This window comes from Urocitellus parryii, chromosome 3, assembly GCF_045843805.1.
Source record: "Urocitellus parryii isolate mUroPar1 chromosome 3, mUroPar1.hap1, whole genome shotgun sequence".
NCBI classification, from domain to species: Eukaryota; Metazoa; Chordata; class Mammalia; order Rodentia; family Sciuridae; genus Urocitellus; species Urocitellus parryii.
The window spans coordinates 196,307,149-196,321,399 of NC_135533.1; the positions used below are offsets into that span (position 1 = coordinate 196,307,149).

The following is a 14,251-nucleotide window of genomic DNA, read 5'->3' on the forward strand; positions in this document are numbered from 1 at the left end:
TGTCAAAAACAAAATAGCACTTGTTTTGATTTAGTTTGTTAATTAACAGAGTCTTAAGTGTGTTGGATGAGTGAACTCAGTTAATCTGCTGAATTTATGAATTTGAAACTATTACCATTCCAAGTTGAGAAGTAGCTTGAGCAAGTCCATTCTGTTCATAAACAGTGGAGTTAGGGTTTCACCGCAGTCAGACCCCAAACTCCACGATATTAGGTCGCACAGGTCAATCAGCCATGAAGTGGGAGACAGGGGCTGTCAATTCATTAGGTAAGTTACTGCTAGCAAGCTCTAGAGCCAGAGGCGTTTATTTTTATTCATGGAGGAATTTATCATCATGGGGATGCTAAGGCATGATTGATGGAAAGTCGGACACATGACTGATGAGAAACAGTCTTGAGCACAGGGCCTGGAGCCTCGCTTGGGCGAACCATGGAGAGAGGGCGGCCTCCGTCTTCCTAGAGCGGCCGCCGCGGGTCGTGCTTCCGTCTTGGCGGATTCGGCGCTCTGCGGGAGCTTGCGGTGAGCGGCTCTGGTTGCGCAACCTGGTGACGGTCCTGAAGGTTGCGTGTTTGGGTCTCGCAGACGCCCCGCGAGAGGCCCATGAGGCCGCCCAAACCCTGGCCAGCCCCTGTTGTCGAGGCACGACTGACCTTCCTGCCCCGAGAGCTTGTCCTCTGGCTCGAGGTACGCTGGGTGGGCGCCCGCGACCAACATCTGGGTCCCCTGCCTCCCGGGTGGAACGTTCTGATTGCGGTTGGGTCTGTGGTCACCATCTCCAGTGGGACGGTGAGCGTCTTACCCATTTCACCTGAGGTTAGATCGCCACTTGAATTTTGCGCTGGAAACCGTTGTTGATTCAGGGATCCCTTCTCTCCAAAGGCTCGTTTCGAGTCTTTGCCGTGATTCCTACAGGTGTTTCTTACAAAATACTCAGCAATGCATTCATGGTGGAGCCACGGGCTTTCTTAAAAGCCACGAAACCACTGCAGTTCTTTTTTGTTTCTCCATATTTTTTTTTATGCATAATGGTGGGATTCGTTGTTACCTGCTGCAGTTCTTAACCCTTGCTGCACAGACATTCATTTTAGGAATTTCCAGCATCGCCAGACACATTTGTTAGAGAATGTATAAAGGGGGGCATTTGCAGCACTTCAGGAATCGGTGGAGAGGATGGTGGAGAACAGTGTCCTAAGGATATCTGGTTCCGTTAGGAGACAGAGCAAGTGTGGGAAATAAGACAGCTCATTCTCAATATATTTTTTTTTTTTTTTCCTCTAGCTCTGCAGGTTTTCCAAGACTAGAGGGCAGTGCATGAAGCCAGGGGTTATCCACCATGCTCCAGACAGTGTGGTCCCAGGTGAGCTGAGCTTTCTTTTAGCATACTCAGAGGCAGGAAAGGTCAGGGAAGGCCCATTTGATCAGTCCTGTGCTTAGCATTGCCTCCCTCAGAGTGTGGCAAAGGAGTATGCTAGGGAGTTGATTAGAGAATATGTTGGCTGGGAAAGAAGAAAGCCCAGCCAAGAAATTCTCCTAGAAAGTAAAATCTACTTGTGTGAAAACTCAAAGTGTGGTCCATGGATGAGAGTTTTGACATCACCAGGAAGCTTGTTGGGAAAGGCTGGATTTCAGGCCAGTTCTCCTGAATTAGAAACCATGTTTCACAACATCTGGAGAACTTAGGGGCTGGTTAAAATGTGAGGAATGCTAGTCTTCATCACAATACCCAAAGGACATGTACTTCCTCAAGGAGAAATACATGCTGCCTGCGTAGGATATAATGATACCAAATGTCTAATTTGGAAGGTTTGGTTCTTGTGGGTACTGTGCTCTGGGGGAATGCTGAATTTGTAACTGAAGCAGCTCAGTGCAAAGATGTCAGCTTAACCTCTGTGAGAGCCTATAGCCCTTGTTGGCACAGATTCAGGTAGCATAGGGAGCAGTTGTCCCCTCCCCCAATCTTGATGGTAGAGGATGAGTTGATTGATTTTTTTTTCCATTGTCCTGTGTCATATGCTTAGAAAGCTATGTATATCATGTAATGGATAGATCATGTAATAAGAAAACTCCATACCCAGAGACTTAAAAGCAAGCAATGGTGGCTTCATTTGTGAACATTGGTCCATCCAAATCTGTTTGAGCCCTTCAACCAAAATTAGTTCTTGCAAGTCAGGAAAACATTTGTAGGGGCAGTCTGTTCTTTCTTGGCACCTTGCTTGCCTATTTTCTCAGGATTAGTTTCCACTAAGAAAACTCAGAGCAATAATGGCTTAAACAAAATAAAACCTTCTCTTCTATGGAAAACAAGTTTGGGAGAGTCAGTCCAGGGTAACTACACAGTTATGCACACAGGCTCTTTCATTCTGCACTACTATCCTAGCACTGGTTCTCATGCTGTAGGCCACCTTATGGTCCAGAGTTGCTGCTTGGTCTCAGGCAATTATGTGGGTATTCTAGCTAGATGTAGAGATAACAAAAGAGGTGAACCTTTCAGCTGAGTTTGCATCCTTCTAGGACCTTCCAAGAAGTCTCTGATAGTATTTACATTTGGGTTTCATTGATCTCACTTAGTTGCCTGGGTTGGATGCAATCTCAGGTAAAATCAGGGTTCTATTACTAAAGAAGAAAGGGAGTACATGCATATCAATATACCTGTTAGTCTCTGCTAAAGTCTCTGTGAGGAATATTTTTCTAGAAGATTCTGGAATCTTCTAGAAGCTTTCCTCAGTTTTATATATGGTTGTAGTAAGTATTGAGATTTATATGACATTGTGTGCCAGGTGAATTTTTAGTGCTTATCTATGTTAACTCATTCTATCCTACAAAATCCCTATAAAATAGATACTATTGGTATTCTAGTTTTAAAATGATGGAGCTGAAGCACAGAGAGGTTTAGTATTCTATCCAGTATCAGGGATGGGATTTGAGCCTCAGGTGTCTAGCAGGGATTTTTCAACCTTGGCTCTATTTACATTTTATCTACAGATAATTATTTGTTTGGGGAGATTCCCTATGCATAATTCAGCAGCATCCTTGGCCACTGTCCACTAGGTGCCAGTAGCACCACCACCACCATCATGCTGCAGCTGTGATGACTAAAAATATATCCAGGCATTGTCACCTTTCTCCTGGGGGAGGAGGGCAAAATTGTCCCCGTGTTGAGACAAGGCTCTCAAGTCTGCTGTTTGCTACTACACTGTGCTGCTTCTGTAACCTGTTTCTCACACACGGGAATCACAGTTCCACTACATAAAGGAGGTAGTAAGTGCTGGCAGAGAACAGAAGCAGTGTGATCACAGATGTACTTCAGGCAGCAAGATGTTGAGAAGCTTAGTGTTGCAGAAAACAAGAAACAAAGAGTGCATGGATAATTACAGAGGTGTGGAGGGGTAGAGCATAATGTGGGGGAAAGAAGGTAAGGTCTATGTTTCCAGCTCTTTTCTCTCTCTCTCTCTCTCTTTTTTTTTTTTTGTACTGGAGATTTAACCCAGGGGACTTTATCACTGAGCTACATCTCTAGATCTTTTTATTTCTTATTTTGAGACAGGGTCTCACAAAGTTGCTGAGGCTGGTCTTGAATTTGCAATTCTCCTGCCTCAGTTCCCTAGCCTCTGGGATTATAGGTGAGTGTCAATGTACTTGGCTGCTTCCAGCTTTTGACTGAAGAAGATTAGACATATTATTAACATTTGGGGTTGGTGAAGTGTCTATTCTGCCCTGAACAATAAGGTTGCCCCTAGCTTCCTCTGCCTATTTAAAATTAAAGTCAATTAAAACTAAAAGTTCAGTTTCTTATTCATACTAGTTATATTTACATTTTTATGTTCAAGAGACTATAGATTTCTTCACATATAGTTATGATTTTTCCCTTGCAACAAGGAGTTTATGGGGAGGTATTTAAGATCATGCCAATATCCTACTCTTTGTTGAACTTTCCCCTAAGATTCAGCATCATTGATGTTTTTTGTCAGGACTAATTTTCACAACAAGGACTACAAATCTAGTACTTCTCCAGTTGTATTTCTTTTACTTGGAAGAGACTACTACACAAATAAAAGGTAGCTTCTCATTTTTTTTTTTTTTTTTTGGTACTAGGGATTTAACTCAGGGGTATTTTACCACTGACCCACATCCCCAGCCCTTATTATTCTTTATTTTGAGACAGGGTCTCACTAAGTTGCTTAGGGCCTTACTAAGTTGCCGAGCTGGTCTCAAACTTGTGATCCTCCTGCCTCAGCCCTTGAGTCTTTGGGATTGCAGGCGTGCACCACTATGCACAGTGAAGAGAAGGTCATTCATGATGATGAACTGGAATGGTGTAGTGGATAATTTACATGTAAGTGGTCAGTTCATTTTAAAATTTTTATTTTCTTATATAGCCTTGTAATAAGCACTCAGATGAAGAGGACTCCCTTTCGTCTATCTCAAAGTGTTTAATATTGCTGATTCCCTTGGGAATAATAATTCTTGCTTCATAAATTATTGTATGTTGAACAGATTGAGGTAAAAAAATAACTGACACTGAACCCTAACCCTGTGATGGTTTCCTTCTTCCTTAAGAAGTTGTAGGTGGCTTTGCAGAGGCAAAGGGAGATAGATCTGGTGAAGAGGACGGTAGGTTGGACAGAGCTTAGGTGATCAGGGGCTGATCTGTGAACAAGGTTTGGGACATGGCCATCCTGTCCCTGGGGTCAAGTATGTTAGGAGAGGAGGAGACACTGAATGTTGTCTTCAAGGGAGAACCAGCTTTCTGGTAAGGCAAGATGGTAGAAAGAGGGAGAAAGAGTTGAATGAAAGGAACTCTATCCCCATGAACTCACTTCTCTGTCCTTAGTAGAAGCTGTGGAGGAAGAAGACAAGAGGAGCTGAGTCAAGATCCCTGATGGGTGCTTCAAGATGAATGAACACAGGGTGAAAGACAGATGCCTGCTGTGGTCAATTTAGGAAAAATGCCAGAAAAATATATTTGGCTTATAGAAGCAGAGATGGGTTGACGTGATCACCAGGGAGAGAAGAGCAGGTGCTGGGCTGTGTGCTTAGGCTGACAATATTGGGCCCACAGAGAAGTATATATGAAAAGTGGGAATTCTGCCTGAGGGCTGCCCCTGCTTAGAGTGCTGTGTGTTTCTCATCATTGTAAACCTTTCAAGGGGCTCAGAACTATGGGTTGCAGTAGATTCACCCCTTCCCTGCCTCCTTCTGCGCTTATACAGGACTTGAGCAGGAACCTGTTGTTTTAGGAGGCAGTGACCTTTGAGGATGTGGCTGTGTACTTCACCCAGAATCAGTGGGACAGTCTGGAGCCTGCGCAGAAGGCTCTGTACCAGGAGGTGATGTTGGAAAATTATGCAAACATAACTTCTTTGGGTAAGTCCTCTTCCTCTGAAACTTAGCTTCTGTCTTTGGGGCTCCTAGATTCTCCCTTAGCAGATCTGGGATCTTTAATATCACCAGGATTAATGACCCATGAGCTGAGCTCCCTAATTCCCAGTTTCAGGAGTAGCTGAATGGAGAAAGATCTGGATTCACTTTGGTTTTTAACAGGACTTCCCTGTTGGCTGGTTCCTGGTGGGGACTGTACTGTGAGGGGTTTGCTCTGGGAGCAGAGAGAACTGAGAAGGTTCCTGGTGCCCCACCTTCATTCCTCCAGTCTTCCCGTTCCCTGGAGGAGACCCTGGCCCATCTACTGTGTGTGAGTCTCCTAGGACCCCAGGTATACACTTCCAGTGACTGTGGGTACTTCCTGTGCTCTCAGAGGCTAGAATAAGCTTTGAGCCTTTCCTTAGATCCCCAGATTCTCTCCTCATGAACCTCACTTGGTCTCCTGGGCATCTGCCTCTTTGTTCACCTGGCAAAGCAGAGGGTAGACTGAGGGAGGTTGGTGGTGACTCTCTCAGCTTCCTGTTCCTTTTCTTTCTCCTTTAGAAGCATTACCATTCCCTAAACCAGATCTGATATTCCAGCTGGAGCGAGGGGAAGCCCCATGGGTCTCAGATTCATGGAGACCTGTTGGGGAAGAGGCCCTTGGAGGCAGGTGCACAGGTGAGCAGGAGAACAGACCATCTTCTTTTCCAGCTTTGACTTTTGTGTGTCTGTCTGTTTCTCTTTCTCTCTTTGTTTTTGCAGTAGTTGGGATTGAACCCGGTGAATTGTATCCCTAACCCTTTTTATTTTTCAACTTTGAGACAGCGTCTCCCTAAGTTGCCCAGGCTGGCCTCAAACTTGGGATTTTCCTGCCCTATCCTACTGAGTATTGGGGAATATAGATATGTGCCACTGCACCCAGCTACTTCTCTTTTAATATTTTAACATGAGATGAAAAAGATATTTCTTAGGAACCATGGCTGTTGCGGGATGAAAATAGTCATGCTTCAGCTCCAAACTAGAAGACAGCAGTCCAGATGTTCCATTGTCTCTTATTTTTCTTCAGAAAGTGAAAGGATTGCAACATTTTATTTTTTAAAAATTTTTTTTGTGGTGCTAGGGATTGAACCCAGGGCCTTGTGCTTGTGAGGCAAGCACTCTACCAACTGAGCTATAACCCCCAGCCCAGCAAACATTTTAAAACTAGTATTTATTTAATTTTAATTTTGTTTTCCAGTACTGGGAATTGTATCCTTAGATATTTTACCGCTGGGCTACATCCCCATCCCTATTCATTTTTTATTTTGAGTCAGAGTCTCACCAAGTTTCTGAGGGCCTTGCCAAGGTGCTGAACTTGTGATCCTCCTATCTCAGCCTCCTGAGTCATTGGAATCACACATATGTGCCACTATACCTAGTTACTTTTACTTTTGAGACAGTGTCTTACTAAGTTGCTGAGGTTGGCCCTGAACTTGGAATCCTCCTGCCTCAGTCTTCTTAGTCACTGGAATTATAGATGTGTGCCACCATGCCTGGTTTATTTTTATTTTTTTTAATTAGTGCATCATAATTATACATAATAGTGGGATTCATTTTGCTATATTTAAATATGTACATAACATAATTCGTTCAGTCTCTTATTCTCCACATTTCAAACTCTGTTAGTGAAATAGGCTTCTTCTGTTCATCAGTTTAGGAACATAAATATGATATAGTTAAGAACTTCGTTTTCATTTATTTGTTTGTTTTATTTATTTTTTCCTGTATTGGGGATTAAACTCAGGGCCTTGTATATGCTAGGCATGTGTTATACCACTGAGCTACATTCCGAGCCCCAGAACTGAGTTTTTATAAGAACTCTTTGTGTGTATATTTATGTGAAACTGTACATGAAGATGGAGTCTTCTGATTTTCTCATTTAATAATAAATAGCCTTTGAAAGAACTCTTGTGTATGAAAAAAATATATTTATATATGGAATGAATGGTTTCCTTTTTTGAAATATGTTGAATTGAATAGATATAAAGACTCATCCAGAGATTTAGTGGATATCTGTCTAATTCAATTGCCTTGTTCATATACTCTCAATCCTTTGTGCCTTTCTGAGCCTTTGTACCCCGAGTGCTGCTTTCCATTCCCCTACTTCTGTCTTAACACATGAGTCGCCTTGGGGTCATCTTGAGAGAGAACCTTTCCTGGCAGCCTTCCCATGGTCATCAGTGTTCCCCTTTTCCATAGCCACCAAAAGCTTTCACCAGCATTGTCCAGTAGAACAATGGAAATATTATATACCTATACTGTCCAATATGAGAGCTGTTAGCTCCATGAACACTTGAAGTGTGGCTAGTATAACTGAGGAACAGTTTTCAATTTTATTCCACTTAAATTAAATTTAAATAGCCATTTAAGGGACTATGGCCACCCTACTGGACAATACAATATTAAACTCTTAAAAGTTTCAGTGTGCTTTTTTTAGTAACTATATCAGTAGGTTTCGAATTCTGGTGTGCGTTAGGTTTACTTGGAGGGCTTGTTAAAACATGGATTGCTAACATTACCTCCAGAGATTCTGATTCAGTAGACTAGGGCAGGGCCTGAGAATTTGCATTTCTCACAAGTTCCCAGGTGCTACAGGTCCTGGGAACATAGGAACCATTGTGTGGTCATCAAAGAGTGTAAGCAGCATTTAAAAATTAGAATAGGGCAGGCATGGTAGTGCCCACCTGTAATCCCAGCAACTTGGGAGGTTGAGGCAGGAGGACCACAAGTTCAGGGCCAGCCTCAGCAATTAACAAGGCCCTAAACAAGTTAACAAACCCTGTGTCAAAAAAAAAAAAGGGGGCGGGGGGGCTGGAGATATGGCTCAGTGGTAAAGTGCTCCTGAGTTCAATCCCTGGTACCAAAAAAAAAAAAAAAAGAATAGGCTAATACAGGATACTGGGGCTAGATGAGTGCAAGTTTGAGGACAGCCTCAGAATTCTGGCAAGATCTTAAGCACCTGAGCAACTTAGTGAGACCCTATCTCAGAAGAAAAAACAAAAGGGGGCTTGGATGTGACTCTGGTTAAGCACCCCTGAGTTCAATCCCCAGTACCCCCTCCCCAAAAAATATGTAAATAAAATAGACCAAAATAGTATAAAATCTGTTGTGAAAGCATCAATCTTTTTTTTTTCTTTTTTCTTTTTTTGATGATGGTGCTGGGGGTGGAATCCATTTGCATCACTCTTATTAAGGAGGTTGTTTGGTGAAACTTTTGACCCTCTTTCAAGTGTGTGTATATGAGCATATCTGTACTGGATTAGGATCCGAGCTATGAATTGGTGACCAGGGGTCTAAAAACACTAAGCTGTGTTAGATTTTGGTGCTTGTAAAGGCAAAAATGGCTTCTATGTTGTAGTGCCTGCAGTGAAAGGTGAGCCTCCACCCCAGCCAGGTTGCTATCTACTGTCTGTGCTGAGTTCATTTTTTTTTAATATTTATTTTTTAGTTGAAATTGGACACAATATCTTTATTTTATTTATTTATTCTTATGTAGTGCTGAGGATGGAACCCAGGGCCTTGCTGAGGTGAGTTGGATGAGTGCTCTATTGCTGAGCCACAACCCCAGCCCCATGTACTAAGTTCTTAGCCAAGCCTGTTATTTCCTCTCAGAAGTCTGTCTCCCAGAGGACACATGGGTTTTAAATAGTGATTGTCTAATGAATTCTTCATAACCAGTAGTGTTACACATTGTTTCTTTTCCTCTCCATTCAGGCTTGTGATAAAGAATATCTCATTAAAAATGATAGAGGATTGGACACAGTGATACATGCCTGTAACCCCAACAACTCAAGAGGCTGAGGCAGGAGGATCACAAGTTTGAGGCTAGTCTCAGCAACTTAGTGAGGCCCTAAGCAACTGAGTAAGACCCTGTCTCAAAATAAAAAATAAAAAGGGCTGAGGATGGAGCTAAGTGGTTAAGTGCCCCAGAGTTCAATCCCTAGTACCGCCCCCACCACCACCACCAAAAGAAGAAGAAGAGTAAAAAAAGGTAGAGGGTTGGAGATGTAGCTCAGTGATAGAGTGTATTCTTAGCATATGCTAGGTCCTGGGTTTGATCCCCAGAACCACACATACACTCAAAGACAAAGTACTTGCACAGATTTCATGCCTTGACTGACCTTGAGATCTGCTACTGTAGACAGCATCTCTACTTCTCTGGATACTGTGTGGTACTGGAACTGCGTACCCACCTCTTTTTTCCAGTTTAGAGGTCTCTTTCTGCACCTTGCTTCTCTTTATTGCTTTCCCTTCCTGTGTCTTCTACATCCCATTCTAGTATTTCTTTATCCATTTGTCTCCATTCATAGCTTTTCCATCCATCCCATTATTGTTGTCCTTTTTTTTTTTTTTTTTTTTTTTTTAGAGAGAGTGAGGGAGGAGAGAGAGAGAGAGAGAGAGAGAGAGAATTTTTTTAATATTTATTTTTAGTTTTCGGCGGACACAACATCTTTGTTGGTATGTGGTGCTGAGGATCGAACCCGGGCCGCACGCATTCCAGGCGAACGTGCTACCGCTGAGCCACATCCCCAGCCCCTATTGTTGTCCTTAAGGCATTACTATCTTCCCCACCTCCAGGGCTTTTCCTTTCTATTTGGGGCACCATTGGATGTCTGTCTGTCTCTCTCTCCAAGAATACACGTCCCCAGGGCAAGCTAATGCGGCTTAATCTCTTTCCTTTTCTAGCATAAATAATAAGGGATTCTTATGTTTTCTTTTTGTTATGGTAGGTGGTAAGACCAAGTCTGAGGAGGAGGAGCCAACTCCAAGGCTGAACATGACTACAGAGTCAGAGTCCCACGGACCCACAGAGGAGGGGTTACCGATGGAGGTTCCCCAAAGCAGGTTAGAGAAGCCACAGCCATGTGACATAGGGAAGAAAACAAACTCAGAGAAAGGAGATCCCTTAGATTTGACAGTTCAGGATCATAAGTCTTCCACTGTCAAAAGGAAGGAGACAGCCAGGAAACTGCAAGGAAGCAAGAGTGTTATTTCAAAGCAGGGCCCTCCTAGGAAACAGGTGTTTCAAAAGTGTGACGAGTGCAGCAAATACTTTAACCCAGACTCAGATCCTCACCAGCATCAGAAAACTCACACTGATGAGAAGTCCTTCAAATGCAAAGAATGTGGGAAAGCCTTCAGATACAACTCAAAACTGTCACGGCATATGAAAATCCACACTGGGGAGAAACCATATGCATGTGAGCAATGTGGACATGCCTTCAGTCAAAATTCCCACCTTCTTCAGCATCAGAAACTCCACGGTGGAGAGAAGCCCTATGAATGTGGGGACTGTGGGAAGACATTCAGCTACAACTCAAAATTGATCCGGCATCAGAGAATCCACACTGGGGATAAGCCTTTTAAGTGTAAGGAATGTGGGAAAGCCTTCAGAGGTAGCTATGACTGCATCATCCATGAGCGAGTCCACACGGGGGAGAAGCCCTATGAATGTAAAGAGTGTGGGAAAGGTTTCAGTTCTAATTCAGTTCTGATCCAGCACCAGAGAATCCACACTGGGGAGAAGCCTTATGAATGTACAGAGTGTGGCAAGGCCTTCCGCCGCAGGTCAGTGTACCTGCAGCACCAGAGGTTCCACACGGGGGAGAAACTGTACAAATGCAATGAATGTTGGAAAACTTTTACTTGCAGCTCTCGCTTCATAGTGCATCAGAGAATCCACACTGGGGAGAGACCTTACAAGTGCCAGGAGTGTTCAAAGGCCTTCAATCAGAAGGTCACTCTGGTTCAGCATCAGCGAGTCCACACTGGGGAGAAGCCTTATGAGTGTAAGGAATGTGGGAAGGCCTTCAAATGGAGTGCAAGTTTTCTTCAGCATCGAAAGTTGCATACCAGGAAGAAACCTGAAGATCCAGGGCCTTCCACGGTAGAGCCCCAGGGTCCTTCAGGCCTCTCCCCTTCTTCTCCCCAGCGGGCCTGCTCTGCCTCATCCCAGCCAGGGCCATCCTCTGCACCTCTTTCGCCACTCCCCTCATCTGAAATGGCCAGCTCTTCACCTGCCCAAGTAGCACACTCCTTTCAGGATCTTGCTTCTCCTAAAAAGTCATCCTCTCATAGCCTGAATCCCTTGTCTCACTCCCCGTGAATTTCTCATGTTCTCCATTCCGGTTGCACTTTGAGTTATCAGGGTTTCTACTGGATCGCTGGCCATGCCTTTATCTATACTCTTGTGATCTTATGGAAGACATTATTGTTTTCCCAACTCTATTTTAAGTAGTCACACTTAAGGACTGTGTTTGATTACTCTCTTTTAGCCCCTGGGTAGGAAATGGCAGTATTTGTCCTTGAAATTTATAGTGTCCAGTTTTGGCCTCTTTCATCTCTCTGGCCCTGGGATTACTGGAGTTGAAAGAGTTTTCAGAACATTTTGGGCTTCAAGGAATGTGTGAGTTGGGCTAATGTACTTAGAAATATAGGGGGAACTGTAAAGCCCACCGGAGAAAGTAGTCAGAGAAAGTATCCAGTGATTGCCGTCAGGATTTAGGGAGGGACATTTGGTGGGCCAGTGGCAAAGATCACTGGGGAGAGAATCTGAGCCTTGGAAGTTTTTAATTACCTTGGTAGTGACGATTAGAAGGATCCTGTGTAACTATGCAATAGACCAAAAAATAATCAGGGAAAGAACTTGAAGGGATGAGAGTAATAATGTAAAATTAAGTCTTTAAACTTGATTAGGAGGGAATTTGATTTTTCTGTTTGAGTTCCTTTCCTATTCCTGTCCATATCTTTGTTTAATTTCAGTGCCCACTCAAATATGTAGGCACAGAAAGTAACTTGGGTTTATGTAATATAGGGGAGGTACCTGAGCGAAGTGATCTCCTGGAGTGGATGGAGTAAGGCAAGGAAAGAAACCCAGCCAGGGCTGTTACAGTTCTGGCCTCTAGAGGGAGCCCCGTTCCTGATCAGTTACTATACAGTCACCTACTTCAGATTCCCCTATTAAATCAGTTTGTGATTGGTGGTACTTTTAAATGAATTTTCTAATGAACTACTGTGGAAACACTGAGGAGTGTTTTAAGTATGCTGATCTTTGCAAATGTTATGATCTCACTGGTTTGGCTATATTTTCCATCTAGTGACCAGAGGCTCTGACCCTTCTTAGAATCACTGCTTCAGGACAATTGTAGCCCATGGAAAGGTACTTTTAAAAAATTAAGCGGGAATACAGTATTAAGAAGGTGATGTGTATACTATTGTATTGATACCACAAAAATTATATCTCTAAGGTAGGGTAAAGAGAGATGTTGGTTGGGTTTTGGCTTTGGTCAAGTTTATTGAGATGCATTTTTATACAGTAAAAGCCACCCTATTACTGTGTATAATTTGGTGAGTTTTGACACATGAATATGGTTTTGTAACTAAGATATAGAAAATATCTATCATCCCAAAAAGTTCCCTTGGCTCAGGGAGAATTTTGTTTATTCATTATTTATTTATCTATTTATTAACTTTTAACTTTATTTTTTTTTCAGTGCTGGTGATCAAATCAGGGAGAAGTTTAAATGGTTGGTAAGATGTTGGGGACTTTTATTTATTTTCATTTCTTCACAAGATTTGTGCAATACTTAGAATTTAGGAGGAGAAAAGCAAAAACCAAATTCATTTTCCAAGCTGTGGGCGGAGCTTCTGGAATATGAAAGAGCTTGGAATCACTGCCAAGAAAAGCAGTCAAAATGTAGGAATATGGGTTGGGGCTGTAGCTCAGTGGTAGAGCATGTGTGAGGCACTGAGTCCAATCCTCAGCACCACATAAACAATAAAAAAAAATAAAGGTATTGTGTCCATCTATAACTAAATTTTTTTTAAATGTAGGAATATAACAAAAAGTAAGAATACAACTGGTTTCTTTGACATATTTTGGACATAAGATGCTTATACAAAATTTTTGACCTAATCACCAAAGCATTATTAAACAGCAAGGGCCGTAGGGCTTCTAGGAGAGTTATAGCAGGCAAGGAAGTTCAGGGCAAGAGGCTTCTCAACTGTCCAGTCTTCAAGTAGGAGAGACTTCTAAGTATGGTCTGGAGGACAGCAGATTATAACATTCGAAGAAAGTGAGGACTGAAGGGAAAATAGATGTTCTTTGACTTACAATAAGATTGCCTCCAATAAGCCCTTTAAGTTGAAAATATTGTGATTCAAAAATGCATTGAACATACCTAATCTGCTGACCCTTAATAGTACAGCCTAGTTGAACTTGAATGTGCTCCAGAACACTTACATTAGCCAACAGTTGGTCAAAATCATCTAATACAAAGCCCACTTTTGAATATATCATATGAGTTCTTGAATATAGTACCCTGTGGAGTATTGGTTGTTGGCCCTTGTGATGGAGTGGAGCTGCGGCTTGCTGCCAGGGTCCAGCATTGAGAGAGAGTATCAGACTGCATATTGCCAGCCTGGGAAAAGATCAAAACTTCAAGTATGGTTTCTGCTGAGTGTTTATCACCTTCCTATCATCCTAAACTCAGAAAATTATAGGTTGTCTATAAATGGATCTTTTCCAGTCCTTTGGCCAAGAGATTTATGGATTTCTGACTAGCAAATTTTATTTTTCAGTTATTTGTTCCTTCATTCAACAGAAACTTAGAATTGTCCCCCACTCCTCGAATTGTTATTGTAAACAAATGTTATTGTAAACTTCCATAGCACTTACACTACTACTGAAGATAGATGAATGATATGTCATTCTTTATAGTACAGGGATGATTGTTGCCAGGTTATCTGGCACCTAATACATACTCAGGTGGTTTTTGACAAGGACCATGAGTAACTCTTGTTACTATAATCGAAGGTTCTGCTGCTTGCTGCTCAGAAGTTGGTGAAAGAA

General features: G+C 42.6%; 1 protein-coding gene across 4 annotated transcripts; it reads left to right on the top strand.

Moving 5' to 3' along the window:
- The first annotated feature begins 460 nt into the window (after positions 1 to 460).
- On the top strand, positions 461 to 14,032 carry Znf619 (zinc finger protein 619). Of its 4 annotated transcripts, XM_026401593.2 has the most exons (5): positions 599 to 684; positions 1,279 to 1,357; positions 5,238 to 5,364; positions 5,923 to 6,039; positions 10,131 to 14,032. In XM_026401593.2, the coding sequence occupies exons 2-5, from the start codon at positions 1,334 to 1,336 to the stop codon at positions 11,504 to 11,506; spliced, it is 1,644 nt and encodes a 547-aa protein (XP_026257378.2). In that variant the 5' UTR covers positions 599 to 684; positions 1,279 to 1,333; the 3' UTR covers positions 11,507 to 14,032. The 4 variants fall into 4 exon arrangements, with proteins under 4 accessions (XP_026257381.2, XP_026257378.2, XP_077652395.1 ...); XM_077796269.1 differs by lacking the exons at positions 599 to 684; positions 1,279 to 1,357; positions 5,238 to 5,364 and adding exons at positions 5,599 to 5,689; positions 8,897 to 8,927; XM_026401596.2 differs by lacking the exons at positions 5,238 to 5,364; positions 5,923 to 6,039 and having other exon boundaries at positions 461 to 684.
- The last annotated feature ends 219 nt before the right edge of the window (positions 14,033 to 14,251 follow it).